Below are 15065 nucleotides of genomic sequence, written 5' to 3' on the forward strand. Positions count from 1 at the left end.
AGCAACGGTTCTTGCTCTTGGGTTCCTCAGAGTTAACTGAATAAACTGCCTTTAGGAAAAAAAAAATGGCATAAAGCTGTGAGCCTCCAGACTGTGGACGTTACAGATCCAGCACCATGGGAGCAGCATCTCTCTGCCTGAGACTTCTCCTTCCTTCTCCTTTCACTCGTGCGGCATCTCCCCACATCCACAGACGTTGCCCAGAGCCTCCGTGCTGCCTGGCAGCCGCCAAACCAGTAAAGCCAGCTTTTTTCCCAGCTATTTCAGTGAGGCTTCGTGCGGCTCATTTACGTGCTGCACGGCAAGGAGGTTAAAAAAAAGAAATATTAGAAAATTGTACTATGAAGAAGCACGCAGAGGAGCGTCCTGCAGTGCTGGCAGGGAGAAGGGGACAGTCCTGCTGGGAAGCCACCTGCGGGGAGGTGGCGGGAGAGGTGGGCACTGGCAGCCGCACTCCTCCCGGCGCTGGTGCCTGCGGTGCTGAGCCGCGGCTGAGTCATGGGCTGACTCAACGGCACCGGACTGCCGGCACGGAGCCGGGAGCTCCCCTCCTCCTGCACAGGCTGCGGGCGGCAGCGCGGCGGCTTCGCAAGGCCGGGTTTTGTACGGCCCTGCGTCCCGCCTGCCGGGTCGGGTAACGCCGCTCAAAGGTCAGCTGTGAGTTGCGCAGCCCAGAGTGCAGAATACCTTACAGCCACTCGTACTGCAGGCAGTTTCTTTAGCTGGATGTCAGGCTGTCACTTGAGTCCCTTGGCTCGAGGTGGAGCCGTGGTTTCCAGAGCTTTAGTCATCATCAGGGAGAGTTAGGGCTTAATACAAATCTCCAAGCACGGTGAGTTAATTTTGACCTCCAAGAGCTCTCCCCGGGAGCTGGAAAAGCCCGAGCAAGGCTGGGTCAAAACTGCAGGTCCGCAGCGGTGCTGGGTGCCCTGTTACCTCCCTGGGTGCAGAAGGTTTGTCTCCTCTGAGGAGTCACCTGGGAGAAGCGAGGAATATGCTGGAGTTTATTTTGCCTTTGCAGGGTTGCTGCTGGTTTCTCATGCCTCCGACTTCCACTGCTGCTCCTCGGGCTTGTGCGAAATCTGGAAGACTGGTTTTGTGTGTGTTTGGTGACAAAATCAATGCATGTAACAGAGAAGCTCATTTTTGTCCAGATCACGTCCAAACCCTGCCATTGCTAGATAATGCCCAGGCTTAAATAAATGTTCTCTTAAAAGCAGAGGCACTAGAGCCACCCTGTGCTCCTGCTCGCTGCCGTGGCTGTGGAGAGCTCGCGCAGCGTCGGTGAGAGCTGCCCAGCACTCGCCTCAGCAGCTTCAGTCCACAACCAAACGCCTCACTTGTGGAAAGTTTCCCAAACACCACGGAAATCCTAATTTTGAAATGTTTTGTGACAGAGACTTTCGAATCTCTGGCAGCTCTTGAGGCGAGTGCTTTGCAAATGTGAACTCTCCCTGCAGCCTCCTCGAGGAGGGGGCAAGGGGGGGCGGGGAGGGGTTGAATCCATCTGAAAGTACTGCAGAAAGGGATCTTTGGGGGGTTGGATGCCATTTAAACCCGGTGGGTGGAAACCTGAAAGCTGGAGCCCTCGGGTCCAGTGGTGATGGCGAGCTGCCTCCTCCTCCATTGGCCCGGCAGCGGCTTGCAGCCGAGCAGGAGCCCAATTGTCCCCCCGCCACCCCGACAGCGCTGCCTGCGACCCCAGCATTGCCACTGGGGTGGGAGGGGCGATCAGCTGTGGTTTAGCAGCATTCTGGTCATGGGATTTCTCAGCATCGCTTGATAATTGTTGTTGTTGCTATGGTTGTTTGAGTTGAACCAAATGTCACGGCAGGCGGCAGAGGTGGGGGACCTGCTGCGGTGCAGGGCACAGGGCAGGAGGAGGCTCTCCTGTTCTGGAGGTGGAGGAGAGCAGCTTCCCATGCTGGCAGAAATAGCAACGGCATCGTCTGCATCTGCTGTGGTCTCCTGGCATGTGATGGCCATCACGGCTTGGGGAGAGGTGGCTGCGGAGGGAAAATGGAAAATGTGGCCTGAGAGCCCGGCAGGCCCCACAGCTGGAATGTAGAAGTCCTTAAGCTGTTTCTCTCTCCTGCTTAAAAAAAACCCCAAAAAACAAAAAAAACCAAAACCCAAAACAAAGCAGTATCATGCTTTTAAGTTCTTGAATAATAAAGTAGGTGTGCGCAGGGCCAGGGCAGCGTCCATCCATCCGGCTCCCTGACTTGGGACGGCTGGCAGCTTCCTTGCCCCCACCCCGAGCTCCCTTCCCAACCAGGCAGCAGGTTTCTGAGGTTTTGTGTTGCAATCCCGATTTATTTAGACCCCATGATATATTTATTTAGCTGGGAGCCGTACCCCGGCGCAGCTACCGCTGCCGTGAGTGCTGTGCCCCTCTGCAGAGCACCTGAGCGCTCGCCCCGAGGCTCCATCTTGGCCCAGGAGGGTTTTACTTTTTGGGGAAGAGGGGGAGAGACAAGACCTCCGCCAGCTCTGGGAGCTGATCTGTGCACACCGACCTTTCCCTGGCTCCGGAGGGCTGAGCCACCGTGCTGCTGGTGGACCAGGGTTAGTGTGAGTAGGGTCAGCAAGAGCTGGCCTCCGAGCTTCAAACTTCTGCTGCTTCTCAGCCTCCTTCTAATCCCCCAAGTATGTTTTGTGACGCTAATTACTAGGTTAGAAAACACTTGATGAATCGGATGACCAAAACCATCGTCCTCTCCCGCAGCCGGCTGCTGGGTTGCCTAATGCCTGCGAGTGTTTGGAGGGACATTGCATGGGAACGGGCTCGTTAGTCACAAGTTGCGAGGCTGGCGAGGGAATCCGTGAGAAGCAAATTGCTGGCTTATTAAAAAATGCATCTGCGTACGAAACTGCTATTTGTGCGCGTTCTCTGTCGCTGGCTTTGGTCTGATGTGTGCAGCTGGGGGACTCTAATGGGCTGTGCTGCATTGGGTCTTTCTTTGCTTGTATAATTTCAGTCCTTTTACTAAAATAGTCAAGAAACTGTTCTCACCTAGCAACCAGGGAGAGAGTGAATGTCAGAGCTTCTCCGTTTCTAGCTGGGCTCCATAATGCCGGTACAGTGTGGATAGACTGGCAAACACCAGCCTTCAGATCACCCTTAGAAACTCCCCGTGTGCATCAGCCATCTGGGAAGTGCTGTGCGGAAAAGCAGGTCGTTTTATGACGGGAGCTGCCATAAATCTCCCTCCTCCCCCCGCCTCACCTCCTTAACATGCAGAGTGAGAGGTTGCAGTGTGCTGTGTCTCTGTGAACCAAAAATCGTATCAATGATGGCTTTTTCCTTAATACAAGAGCTTTTATCAGCGCTGTCTGCAGAGTGTCCTGCGCCCAGCTCCCGGGAGGGGAGGGCTGGCCGGGCGGCTGTGTGGAGCCTTCCTCCCCCGGCTCTTTCTGTTTTATGGGAAATGAAAGGTCTGGACCTGAAAATTGGTCTCTGTCGGAATTATTTGCGTTTAACATGGAGATTGTTGTTTCTGATAAGAGCCTCTCCTCTCACAGCAGTTTGTTAGCCAGTGGCCACTCTGGTGAGAAGCTGCGTTTACACATTTCTGCACAACTGTGCGGTCTGTCCTACAAGTCTAGGGAAAACGCCTGTATTTGGATCGCAGGCCATCACACAGCATGAAACCTCTCTAGCCAAATTATGCTTTTAGAAATACTGCAACCTCCGGGGTCAGGGCCCGCGGGGTCCTCTGTCGCCGGGGTGAGCAGTGAGGACACACAGTGACTTGCTGTGGTTATAAACAGGCTTGTTCCTCCTGCCGGCACCTCTCCTCCCCTCCTGAGCTCCAAAGCTGATGTCTCCGCTGTCCTTTCAGGATGAGTCTGTGGCTCTGGACCCTCTTCATCCTTCAGATGAGGAAACAGCTCACCGCTGTATGGGAGCGGCTCAGGGCGCCTTCCTCGCCGTTCTGCCAAAGCAGACCCTGCTACAGTTTTTCCTCTCCTTTTTCCTCCTCCTTTTTGGCTTTCATTTGGCCGATTAGCCAGACGTATCTCCCCTCTCTGTCCCCATCCTGTAGGCTCTGCAGTGTGGCCATGAGCTCCTGGTGCCGGGCGTGCTTCCTCCCTGTGCTGGCCCTGGGGTGCAGCCCCCCCAGCCTGAGCTCTGTGTTCCTCTGCTTTACAGTGGTCTCCGTGCACTCACGCCAGCCATGCTCACCCTGCCTTGCGTTCGCTTGGCTTCTGTCCTGCTCCCCTGCTGCCCTCTCTTGTTTATCTGCCCGTGCCGTTGCGCCGCTTCTTCCCATTCTGCGCCGCCGCTGCGCTTAACCTGCTGCTGCCGTCCTCCCTGCGCCCCTGCCCGCCTCGAAGCCTCCCCTTCGGCACCGTCCTGTGCACTTGTCCTCAAATTCTGAGGTGCCCACGGAACCTTGGGACGTGGTTATATCACACTGTAAACCTTCTGACTCGTCGACTTCAGCATGCGCCGGTCCACGTCTGCAGATGCCCTGCGAGCCCATGTAAGCATCCGTGCACTGGGGCTCTGGGCTGCCCGTGCTCAGGTTAAACCCGTTTTTCCCCTGGTTTGAGCTGACATGCTCCAAAACGTTTATGCCCTACAACTTCTGCAGTGAAAATGAGGCGCTCTTACGCATGCTAGGCTGTGGATGGGGAAAGCAGAGGCTTGTGCGGTCTCTCGGGGGTGCAATGCAGACTCTATGGCTGCCTGTGCCGTTCTAATTTATTCTTATTGATCTTTTGTTTGTGTGCTTGCTCGGCAAATAAACTGTTGAAAATCCCAACCCGTCGGCAAGCCAACAGTCGGTTTCTCCATGCAGCGCTGAGATGTTCAGCGCGAGCCGCTTATTTGGAAATGGTATTTTTCCTCAGGGTCCCACCTTACATGCGTGTGTTGTCATGTCGGAGCAGTTTAAACAGATGCTTTTTGCATTACAGGGTATGATGCGTTCGTGGGGAGCGAGGAGCTGGGCTTGGAGCTCCCGTCCCCACGACCCGCCGGCATCTCACAGAGATATCTCTGGCGGATTTTTCCATCGCTGCCCTTTTCTCTGTCCTTCCCTACCTCTCTCCTCTCTCCTGGTGGGCTAGGGCCGGCGGTTGGGCCAGCGTGGTGCTGCCCTGCCCTCAGAGCCGGCCCGACAGTGCTGAACGCCTCTGCAAAGCAGCCTCTGCTCTGGGACCTCCAAGGGGCTTCCAGCAGCCCCGGATTTGTGCTCCCCGTTGCAGCAGCATGAGCATCGCATGACCTGGAGTCTAATTCGGGCACGAGAACCCGCCGTGGGCTGATGCTCCAACCCCTTTGTCCTGGGAACCTGCTCCTGCTCTGCCTTTCGCGAGCCCCTCGGGTTTAGTGTGATGAAAGGAAGGAGAAGCAGTTCCCGGCGGTGCTTGGCAGCCGCGGCGCTGCTCGGATCCTGCTTTCCCCTTTAAGCTTGGGCACGCGGTTCCTGCTGGCGTCAGCGTGAAGGAAGAGCCGAGCAGGATCCCCAAATTAAACCACGGCTGAAGCTTTGCTCTGTAGCTTTGCAGAAGGCTGAAGCGAACAGCAAACGAGCCGCTTTAAAAATAGCAGAATGGAGGTGTGGCTCATCCCCGGGCGGGCGCAGAGCGCGTCGCTGGGTCGCTGTGCTCTTCCTTCCCGCCGGGACCCGCGGGCCGGGTCCAGCCCCAAAGCAGGGAGATGACCGTGGCCAGGGGGTCCTTGCCTGCCCACCCCCTTGTACCTCTGGGCTTTGTGCTTCCATGCAGGGACCGGCGTGCGTACAGCCTTGTTTGAGAGTAAAACACCCTTTTTCTGAGTGTAAAATAATCTTTATTCCTGTTTGCTGAGGTATTTATGCACTGTGTTTCTTTTAATTTGCTCCGTGTTGCTGCAAGGCGTTACAGAAAAGCATTTCATTAGAGGAGAAGGAGCAGCCTGCCAGAGCCGGTGGCACTCGATGCCGTTGAGCGGAGATCTTCATGCAGGTGCCCCTTTTCAACCTGCTGAAAACTGGATTCCAAGTCTTCCAGATCAAAATAAAACGTATTTGCAGCTCTGAAGCCCAGAGCCTTCCCCGCTTTGCTCACGCGAGGCCGAGCAGGACCCTGCCGGGAGCTTCTGCTGAGGCCGAGGCCGGGAAGTGCTCGGAGCAGCTTTCTCCATCCTTCCCACTCACGGTTCAGACCGGCTTAGGGGCCTTGCTCCTGCTGTCCCTCCGTGTTGCCGGGAGCCCTTGGGTGCTGGGCACAGCTCAGCCCTGCCCTGCTCCTTATGCAACCGGTGCAGGAAGCACAGCCAGCGACCTACTTCCCCCCGAACGCTTAAAGAAGTGGGATTAACCTCTGCGCTGCAGCAGCTGGCGGACAAGCAGCTAATTGCAGCGGGGGTAGTGCTGCGTTTGGCTGCTGCCTTCCAGCCAGGAGGCCTTGGGGGAATGGGTGAGCGAGGCCCCGGCACCGGAGGGAGAAATCCCTTTCCTGCAGGGCAGGAGGAGGCAGGGAGGAGCGAAACGCAGCGCTCACGCAGCCTGTGAGCAGGACTAGGTGGGATCTTCCCACTCCAGGGACCCGTGCGGCGCCGGGCGATGCCACCTGCCCGCAGGGAAGCACACGCGAGCCCGAGTCCTCGGCTGCCTCACCACAGCAAGCCAGAACGCGGCAGTCGCTTTCCAATTTATTTTTATCTTGTTGATCACATGCTTTTTAACATTAAATGTTCTGTGGAGGAGGAGATTTCTGTGACTGCAGAATTAATAGGAGTTTAGGGGGTTCGGTTGAACTTGGTAATCAATTTTGGCAAATCACAGGCTCATGCTGACAACCTGCAGCAGCCGAGTAATATTAATGAAAATGTTCCCATTCTAATTGTGGCTCCACACGCACGGAGCAGCCCTCTCCCACGTACAACCCTTGTGCATCACTTGGACTTCGAAGGCGCTGCCTGGTGGCACCGTCCAAGGTGCGACACCCTCGAGCATCTTTGTTCCTTGCTTTGCGGCCCAGCTGGATACGGCCCGGAGCTGCCTGCTGAGCTGAGGCGTGTGGAGAAGCCAGGCCTGGCCAAAGGGGTTTAACAAGCCTGCTTTGAACAGCAGCTCCAGAGCCTAACGAGGAGCAGGAAGGTGCCACATGTGCAGATCAAGTAGCCCTGTGCTCGGAGCCAGTGTTCCTGGCGGGACGCGCTGCTCAGCGGTGTGGCTCCTGGAACTGCCCGGGCTAACGTGTTTTCTTACCATAAGCACGTTGAGTTTAATTTTCCTTTAAACCATTAAAAAACTATCCACTTTTCAGTGATCTGATTTCATCATCTGTTACGACTGCCTGGGTGACCAAAATGTGGCTTTGGAAAATTAGACCAAGATTTTTCTCTGATGCACAGACATGTTTCCAGAGCTTGTATTTGAAGAGGGGTGGCCTGTGCTGTCTGCTTGGAGAGGTTCCCTGGTACGGAGCTGTTATTTCTTCAATGTTCAGGACCCCAGGGGCAGGGGGTCGATGGAAGTCCTCTGCTCTGGGTGAGACCTTGGCAGTGGGAGAGCAGCAGAGGGTGGCACCTTTGTGTAGGGTGCAGGGAAAAGGTTTTTGGAGCTGCCTGCTCGTCAGCTGAGAGTACGGGAGATGCAGGCGGCATGAATCGAGCTGGAGCGGTGGAGACGTCCCCACACGCTGCTGCCCTCATCTGCCGGAGACTTTTCCTCTGCTGGCAGTTTGGTGAATGAACGAGGAAACCTGCGCTTCGGCGTGGAGCCCGGTGATTGAGTTTAAACCCGGCCGCTGGCGGTTTCGCCTGACCTGCCGGGCTTTGCGCGGAGGCTCTGTCCTGCTGGTGACCCGCATCAAATTTGACAAAATGACAAATAGGACTGGATGAGCAGAGCTGGGTTTAGAGGTTGCAGGATTTGCCTTTCCCCGGCTGCCGGCCGCAGCCCTGGCACGGGGGTGGTGGGAGGAAAGGGCCTGGATGCAGCTGGTCCGTTAGTCCGTGAAGCCTGCGTCTGTGTGATCCGTTGCAAATCCTCTCAGACCTCTACATCCCCCACACGCTTTTGACTCCCAGTTTCAGGGACACTGGAGCTGGGGACTGGGCAGACGCTGGGTGGTTGCTTGGTGGGGTTTCCCCTCCCTGGGTGCTGGGAGTTGAAGCCTTGTTTCTTGGAGAGCGTTATCAGACATTTACTTGTTTGCAAACCTCCTTGTATCATCCACTAACGCTTTCTGGGATTCTCAAAAATATCTTCAGGAAAATAATAAGCATGTTTACAGTCAGACATTTGAGTAGAAGAGAGCCCTTGCCTATGCTATCTCGCTGGAAGACTCGGTGTATCATATCGGCAGTGTAGTCAGCCCACGTGAAAGTGCTCCAGGTCGCGGCGTTCCTCTTTGGGGGGAGCAGGTACTTGCAGGGTTGCTGTGATAAATAACCCCCGCGATTCCTCTGCGTCTTCTGGCAGCATCCTGGTGAGTACCAGCCCCTGCTGGGGCTGAGCCTGCCAGGACCCGCGGGCTGGTGGCCACGTGAGTCAAAACTCCTTTTCGTTAAAAAGATTTTAACTTTGTGCTTCAGAGTCATGGGTGGGATTTGCTCTCTTGCAAATCAAGCGCCATCAGTTTGAGAACAGTTTCTGTTTACGCGGGAGGTTCTGAGCAGCTCGTCTGCGCACGGTCTTTTCATGACGTCAGGGAAGCAGCGAGGTGTTTTACTGCTCAGGTTTCTCGAGCAGCATCGAACCGGCTTTGATTTGAACTGGCGTTGGAGCATGTGATGTGAGGGCAAGGAGCCACTCACCTGCGTTTGATAACTTTTATAGCTGCGGCTGTTAAGAATGTCGTTACTGGCCCTCTGCCCGCAGCGGGAGCCCTGCAGTGAGCCTCGGTATAAACAAACTGTATCAGTGCTTAGAAATAGACGTGAGCAAAGTTGGATTTTCCGCTCGCACGCACCGTATCTTCCTTATGCTTCTTTGTGGGTTTAGGACAGTTGCCTGGTAGGAGGGATGCAGCTTGGCTGCTGGCAAGGAATTGCCATGCTGCTCTGCAGATAGATATTCTGTCTCTCTTGCTTGGCTGGCTCCGTGAAAGGAAACTTAATTTTTGTTTCCTGAACTGGCACCTTGAAACTTTGTTCACTGAGCACCATCCCCGCAGTGGGACTCTGGCGTGGCTGCGCCGGGAAGCGTGCGGCAGGGTTTGTGCTTTCACCAGCCAGCCCAGAAGCGCAGAGGAAGGGCTGCTGACTCTCCTTGCGTGGGAAAAGGATCAATACTTGCATAAAGCAAACTGGAAAAATACTTAAGAAAAGCCATAGAGCCAGGCTGCTCGCAGAGGTTCGGTGTGTGAGCTGGGCTGGGCAGCAGAGGCGGTCAGCAAGTTGTCCAAGGCTGGGCAGGGCCCAGTTCTCATCTGCTGGCAGCTGGGAGCAGGGAGAGGGGGGGGTTGTCCCTGTCCCGTCCTTGTGCACATGGCGTGCCAGCAGCAGTACCGGCCTCGGAGGTGGTTGCCCTCAGCTCCTGCTCAGGAGCTGCCTTTGGAGTGGGGAGGATTTAGGAGACTGATCATCAGGCTGGGAAGTGGGGGATGACAAGCCAGGCACAGGGGTTTCTTCCTCCCCTCGTTCCTCTGGGATTATTTCAGAGGGATGCAGGAGTAGAGGTAGCCTGACTGCAGGCGGGTGCTCTGCGCTAGGCTGGGAGAAGGAGAGGGCCAGCCCCGTGCTCCCCAGGGCAACCTGTTTGGCTGCAGAGTCCTTGGCTTGACGATGATGATGATGATGAGGGGGTAAGATGGCAGCGTTTCTGAGCTGTCAGCCCCTTAGCACTCTTTGTTGATGCTTTTAGATGCCTCCAGTTCAGTCCATGCTGTGGTGGTGTAAGGCTGCGTAAGCTCCTCGAAGCACCATGGCATGAGATGGAGGCTCCTAGAAGCAAGATGGAAGGTACGGTACCGGCAGCAGCCCCGCGAAGGACCCGCTCCCTCCCTCCTGTGCTGCTCTTTGACGGCGGGGGGAGAGCTGGTGGAAACCTGTGCCGGGAGAGGCTGTCGGAGGAGCTGCTGGACAGCAGGAGCGGTGTGTGTCCCGGCTGCCATCGCAGTGGCGTGAGCCTGGGCAGCTGCTCCAGGTACCAGTGCTGCCGCCGCAGGGACGCGTCCTTCACCATAGGCTTTTCAGTTTGTGAGATACGGAAACGGAGTTGGAGAGCTGTTAGGACTTTGCTCAGAAACGCACGTGGTTTTCAGCGACGTTCACGGCTTGTGTTTGTGTTTCCTTGCGTCGCAGAAAAGCAGGGTCCAGAGCGGAAGAGGATTAAAAAGGAGCCCGCCACCAGAAAGCCTGGCTTGCTCTTCGGAATGGGCCTTTCGGGGATCCGGGCAGGCTACCCGCTCTCCGAGCGCCAGCAAGTCGCTCTCCTTATGCAGATGACAGCGGAAGAGTCTGCGAACAGCCCAGGTGAGATCTGGAGGGTGATTTTGCTCAGAGGTGCGGGCAGATGGCTGTGAGCTTGCAGCGAGAGGCTCCTGAATACTTGAGCTTCTCGGCACCTGGCCCCAGGGTCACCGGGGGGCTCAGGTAGCTCCTCGCCGGCAGCAGAGATGAGCTGCCACCCCCGGGGGTGCAGGGGGGCTGCTGTGCTGCTCCATGGGGTTTCCCAACTCTCATGCTCCCACGGGGCTCTGCAGGTGACTACGGGGATGGGAGTTCAGACGTGGCTGCGGCTGCCCGTCCTTCTTCCAGGCTAAAGCAGCAGCAGCAGATGTCCCACGGGCCAAATCCAGGCCAGCACTGAGCCTGCCCTGGCTGCTTAACTAGAGCTTTGGTTCCACAGGAGCCTCCTCCATGTCAGAGCTTCGTGTTCTCCGCTGGCCTCTCAGGCTAAACCAGTAAAGGAGCGTTGGGAATAAAGTTAAAATATCATCCTCTGTGGGTTTTTTAATGTTTCTTCTTGTGGAGAGGGATAAGATGTGTAACCACTGCAACTGTAACTTGAACTGAGGAGCAGCTGGAACGTGTTTACCACGGATTTTATATTTTAATAATTTTTATCTGTTGCATACATGACCCCCCAGGATTTGTAGAGGCACTGTGCTATCTGTACGCACACATCTGCATCCTACACGCAGACGTTGCAGCTTTTAGCCACGTATTTTGTTGTTCTTGACACCAATCTAGCTGCTTATGATGCTGTTACTTGGGAGGGAAAGAAAAAAAAAAAAAAGGCAGAAAGCTGTGTAGTCTTGAGAGCATTCAGATGTTCTCCCAGGAAATGTGCAGTCTCCTCCCAAGGCTGTCAGACCTCACATGTACTTGGTAAAAGGCCACGTCCCTTAGGAAATGAGGTTTTAGGGTAAGGAGCTGCATTGTTTGCTCCTAAATCATGGGATTGCCTACAGTCCTTGCGAGGGCTGCAGTTCTCTCCAGCGGGCTTTGGCAGCCTGCAATTAATATCTGCATTGTACACACACAGGCTTTCCTCTGTCTTCACACCGACTTCAGAGGTTGAGCGTTTTGGGGAGAGGCGAGATGAAACGCGTTGCACGAGCTCCCTCTAAGGGTCCAGGCCTTCCTTTGAACGGCGGTTCTTGACTCTCTTTCTCTCCTCCATGCAGTCGACACAACACCAAAGCATCCCTCTCAGTCTACAGTTTGTCAGAAGGGAACTCCTAACTCTGCCTCCAAAACCAAAGATAAAGTAAATAAGAGAAACGAGCGAGGAGAGACTCGGCTGCATCGAGCTGCCATCCGAGGAGATGCCCGGCGCATCAAGGAGCTCATCATCGAGGGTGCAGATGTCAATGTGAAAGACTTCGCAGGTAACCAGCCCGCTGGCAGCGCTGCGGGGCAGCCCACGGTCCGTACCTGTTCCCCCGGCTGCACGTTCCACCTCTGAGAACGGCTCCCACCAGAGAAGGTGGTTTCTTTATAACATGGGTTTGCTGCTTGTAAAGAGAGGATGAACTGAAATAATGATTTTGCTCTTTGGGAAGGAAAATGTCTTGCTGTCCTTTTAAAAACAAAAACAAACCCCAACAAAACCTACATATTTGTCAAAATAATAAATCCCTGCAAAGCATCAGTTCCCTTGCTGGGGTTTGGGAGCTGAATTCCCAGGCTGTCCTGTCTGCTCTGATCGTGCTCCCGCTCGGGGCGGTGACACAGGCCTGGGCTTTTGAGCCGTGACAGTCCCTGGTGCTGCCGGGGCTCCACGCTCTGCAACTGTGACCAGGCCCCTCTGCTCCCTTTTCCTGTGCCCTTCCACATGGGTGCCCTCCTGGAAGTCTGGAGGGGGATTTGCAAAGGGAGGTGGGCTGGTTTAGCTCTTTTTTTTTACTTAAAATATAAGAAATGATGGGCACAAAAATATTGAAAAGAGGGGGTTTGTAAAATCGTTGCTCCAGGGTTGAATGGCTGATGCCTGCAGCGTTCTGGAGGTTGTTTTTAAGTACCAAACGTCGGGGTGCTGCTGATGGGGAGCAGCGTGAGTGGGAAGGGCAAGGTCAGGCTCCCAGCGGTGCCAGCCGGCATCCACATTAAAGGACCAGCCTGAGCCTCAGCTCAGGAGTAGCACCTCCTCTTCCTCCTCCTGCTCCTCAGCAGCACCGCCAAGCTCCTGCTTCTGGTGCTGGGAATGGGGAAGGGACCTGGGTGTGGGGCTGCGGCCAAGCCTGGGATGGGAACAGCCCCGAGTCCTGTGGCGAGAAGGTGGCTGCGAGGTGCTGAACGGTGCTGTTCACACACACCCCCACCAGCGGAGGGGCTGAGTTAGCGTGAGGCAGCCTTTCTTCCAGCACGTCCGAGAGCTTGACTTTGCTCTTTGCTGTTCTCTTCACACGATTTTGGGGCTATAAATAGGTATGCGTGTTCCTCCGCCTGTATGATTAATATCAGTGCTAGACTGAACTATCAGTTGTGATTAATTCTGGTCACAGGTGCCTCTTTTTAATGCTCCAAGTGAAGGTAACGGAGTGAGCTCCCACGACGCTATCAGCAAAACACCAAAGGAAACACGCACGTTTGCTGGGAAACTTCAAAACAGTTTCTGCTTAAAAATAGTCTGTTTGAACGTGATAAAATACTTCATTCTGTCTTCTTCGGAGGTTTGTTTGAGAACTAGAGCCGCTGTTACTCTGGAGACCTGCTGTTTGGTTTCTCCCCAAGCCGGGGGCCTGTTTTGCGGCGGCATGGCTGCTTGCTTTGGAGAGCACACAGAAAATATTTGTGAGGTCTGTGTGGGGGATGTTTCAGAGCTATGTCTGCAGTTCAGAGCTCAGTCCCAATCTGGGCAGCAACGTTGCCCTTACAGAGGAGTTGGAAAGGGAAAGGATTTGAGACCTGACTTCCACACGGCACTAGCAATTTTCTTAATTTCCCACATAAAACTTCACCTTTCCATTTCCCGGAGCTGTGCCTGTTGTGGCAGATGCTCTGGCTGTAGCACATTGCGTGAGCGGAGGGAAAAGCAGGGCTGGTGTAACAACCGCCTGGTCGGAGTAGCAAGGCAGAGCTGCAGGTTTCTTCCCGCTGTGCCACGGGGAGCCTGGCAAACAAGGCCCCCGCCACACCGGCACCTGCAGCGTCTGTGGGCGGAGGTTAATCTTCACTGTCTCCAACCCCTTCACGAAGGTGATGTCCGTGTTCTGAGCGTCTCTCTGCCCGCAGGCTGGACGGCGTTGCACGAGGCATGCAACCGGGGTTACTACGATGTTGCAAAGCAGTTGCTCGCTGCGGGCGCCGAAGTCAACACCAAGGGGTTGGATGACGACACCCCGCTGCACGATGCGGCCAATAACGGGCACTTCAAGGTTGGTCCCTGCGGATTTCATAGCTGTGTTTTTAATGACTTTTTTTCCCCTTGTGCTTCAAGCAGCCAACTGTGCAAATACAGAGGTTCTGCTTGTTTTATTGTCATTTTCTGCAGATAGTCACGTAGCAGGCAAGAATTCCCCTTCCCCAGCGCTACTGAGTGTTTTACTCGGTGTTTCCCTGTGCAGAGGGATAGTTCATTCTTCTTCTGAGCCAGGGGGAGGGAGCATGGCTTCGTGTCTTGTTCTTGTCCCTTCTTTTCTGCTGTTCATGTTGCTGTTCTTTGACTCCTTTCCTATCGGTGACTGTTAGTACCATAAGGCATGTCCTGAGGACATCCCCCTTTTAGTTATGTATGAAAGTTGCCCAAAAAACCTGGAATCGAAACATCACAAGCATCTTCAAGTCTCAATTTCTGTTTTCAGGTGGTGAAATTGTTGTTACATTACGGAGGGAATCCTCATCAAAGCAACAGGAAGGGCGAGACACCTTTAAAAGTAGCTAACTCCCCCACCATGGTGAATCTGCTCCTGGGAAAGACCACGTACCCCTCTAGCGAAGAGAGCTCAACAGGTGAGATTGACCTTTATGGGAACATGGGAGTGATGGTTGTGGCCTGCAGCTGTCTGTTAATACAGAGACGTTAAGAGGACAGTGAAGTTAGACTCTTGTCAGAATATCTGCACGCTGCTGCCACGGTCAGGAGTCCATCTGTAGCTGTAACCCCAATTCAGACAACATAACTACCAGCCCTTAGCTCCGGGAGCTCTAGCTGTTTGCCCTGGAAGCCTACGTTGAGATCCCTTGCCTGGTGCAGTCGAGATGTAGGATTGGAAGCCGCTTGCAGGTAAATGGATATCTTACCTTTGAAACGTGGGTAACGTTCCCGCTTGTGCGCGGAGAGGAGGAGCTTTGTGTGCACGTCGTGTGTTCCCCCCCCTCCCCGGTCGGAGGCCATGGGCGCTCGGCTCTACCAGTGCTGACGTTTCAGGTTGCGGCTGTGCCAGGTGGGAAACGCTGCAGGTTTTCATTAGTGCTAATTAGAATTCCAAGACTTACGGGGAGTCTTGACCTACGCTATGTGCAATCATAACCCTGTTAAAAACTTCTCTTGCTACAGCCAGGATATTGTTTTGAGGAACACCCCGTGCAGGTTTGAGACTGGATAGCTCTTCCTTCCTAAAAGATCTCCCAAGCTGGCATTTCGAGCCTTCAGCTGCAAACTTAGCAAAGGCTGGGTGAGGCAAAAGGGCGGCAGGGCCGTTGGCTGGGGTTCACGTCCGCAGCAGACTGGTGG

General features: G+C 54.8%; 1 protein-coding gene across 11 annotated transcripts in view; it reads left to right on the forward strand.

Moving 5' to 3' along the window:
• Positions 1 to 15065, forward strand: part of ANKRD11 (ankyrin repeat domain containing 11) — a 155958-nt gene that overhangs the window by 129309 nt on the left and 11584 nt on the right. For 10 of the 11 annotated variants that reach the window (XM_074839225.1, XM_074839229.1, XM_074839223.1 and 7 more), the window contains 4 exons: positions 10247 to 10417; positions 11575 to 11778; positions 13625 to 13767; positions 14194 to 14341. In XM_074839225.1, the coding sequence (XP_074695326.1) occupies positions 10247 to 10417; positions 11575 to 11778; positions 13625 to 13767; positions 14194 to 14341 (666 nt within the window). Of the gene's footprint in view, positions 1 to 10246; positions 10418 to 11574; positions 11779 to 13624; positions 13768 to 14193; positions 14342 to 14415; positions 14616 to 15065 lie in introns of those variants that run through there. The other variant, XM_074839234.1, reaches the window with a different exon arrangement.

This window comes from Strix aluco, chromosome 14 (assembly GCF_031877795.1).
Source record: "Strix aluco isolate bStrAlu1 chromosome 14, bStrAlu1.hap1, whole genome shotgun sequence".
Taxonomy (NCBI): domain Eukaryota; kingdom Metazoa; phylum Chordata; class Aves; order Strigiformes; family Strigidae; genus Strix; species Strix aluco.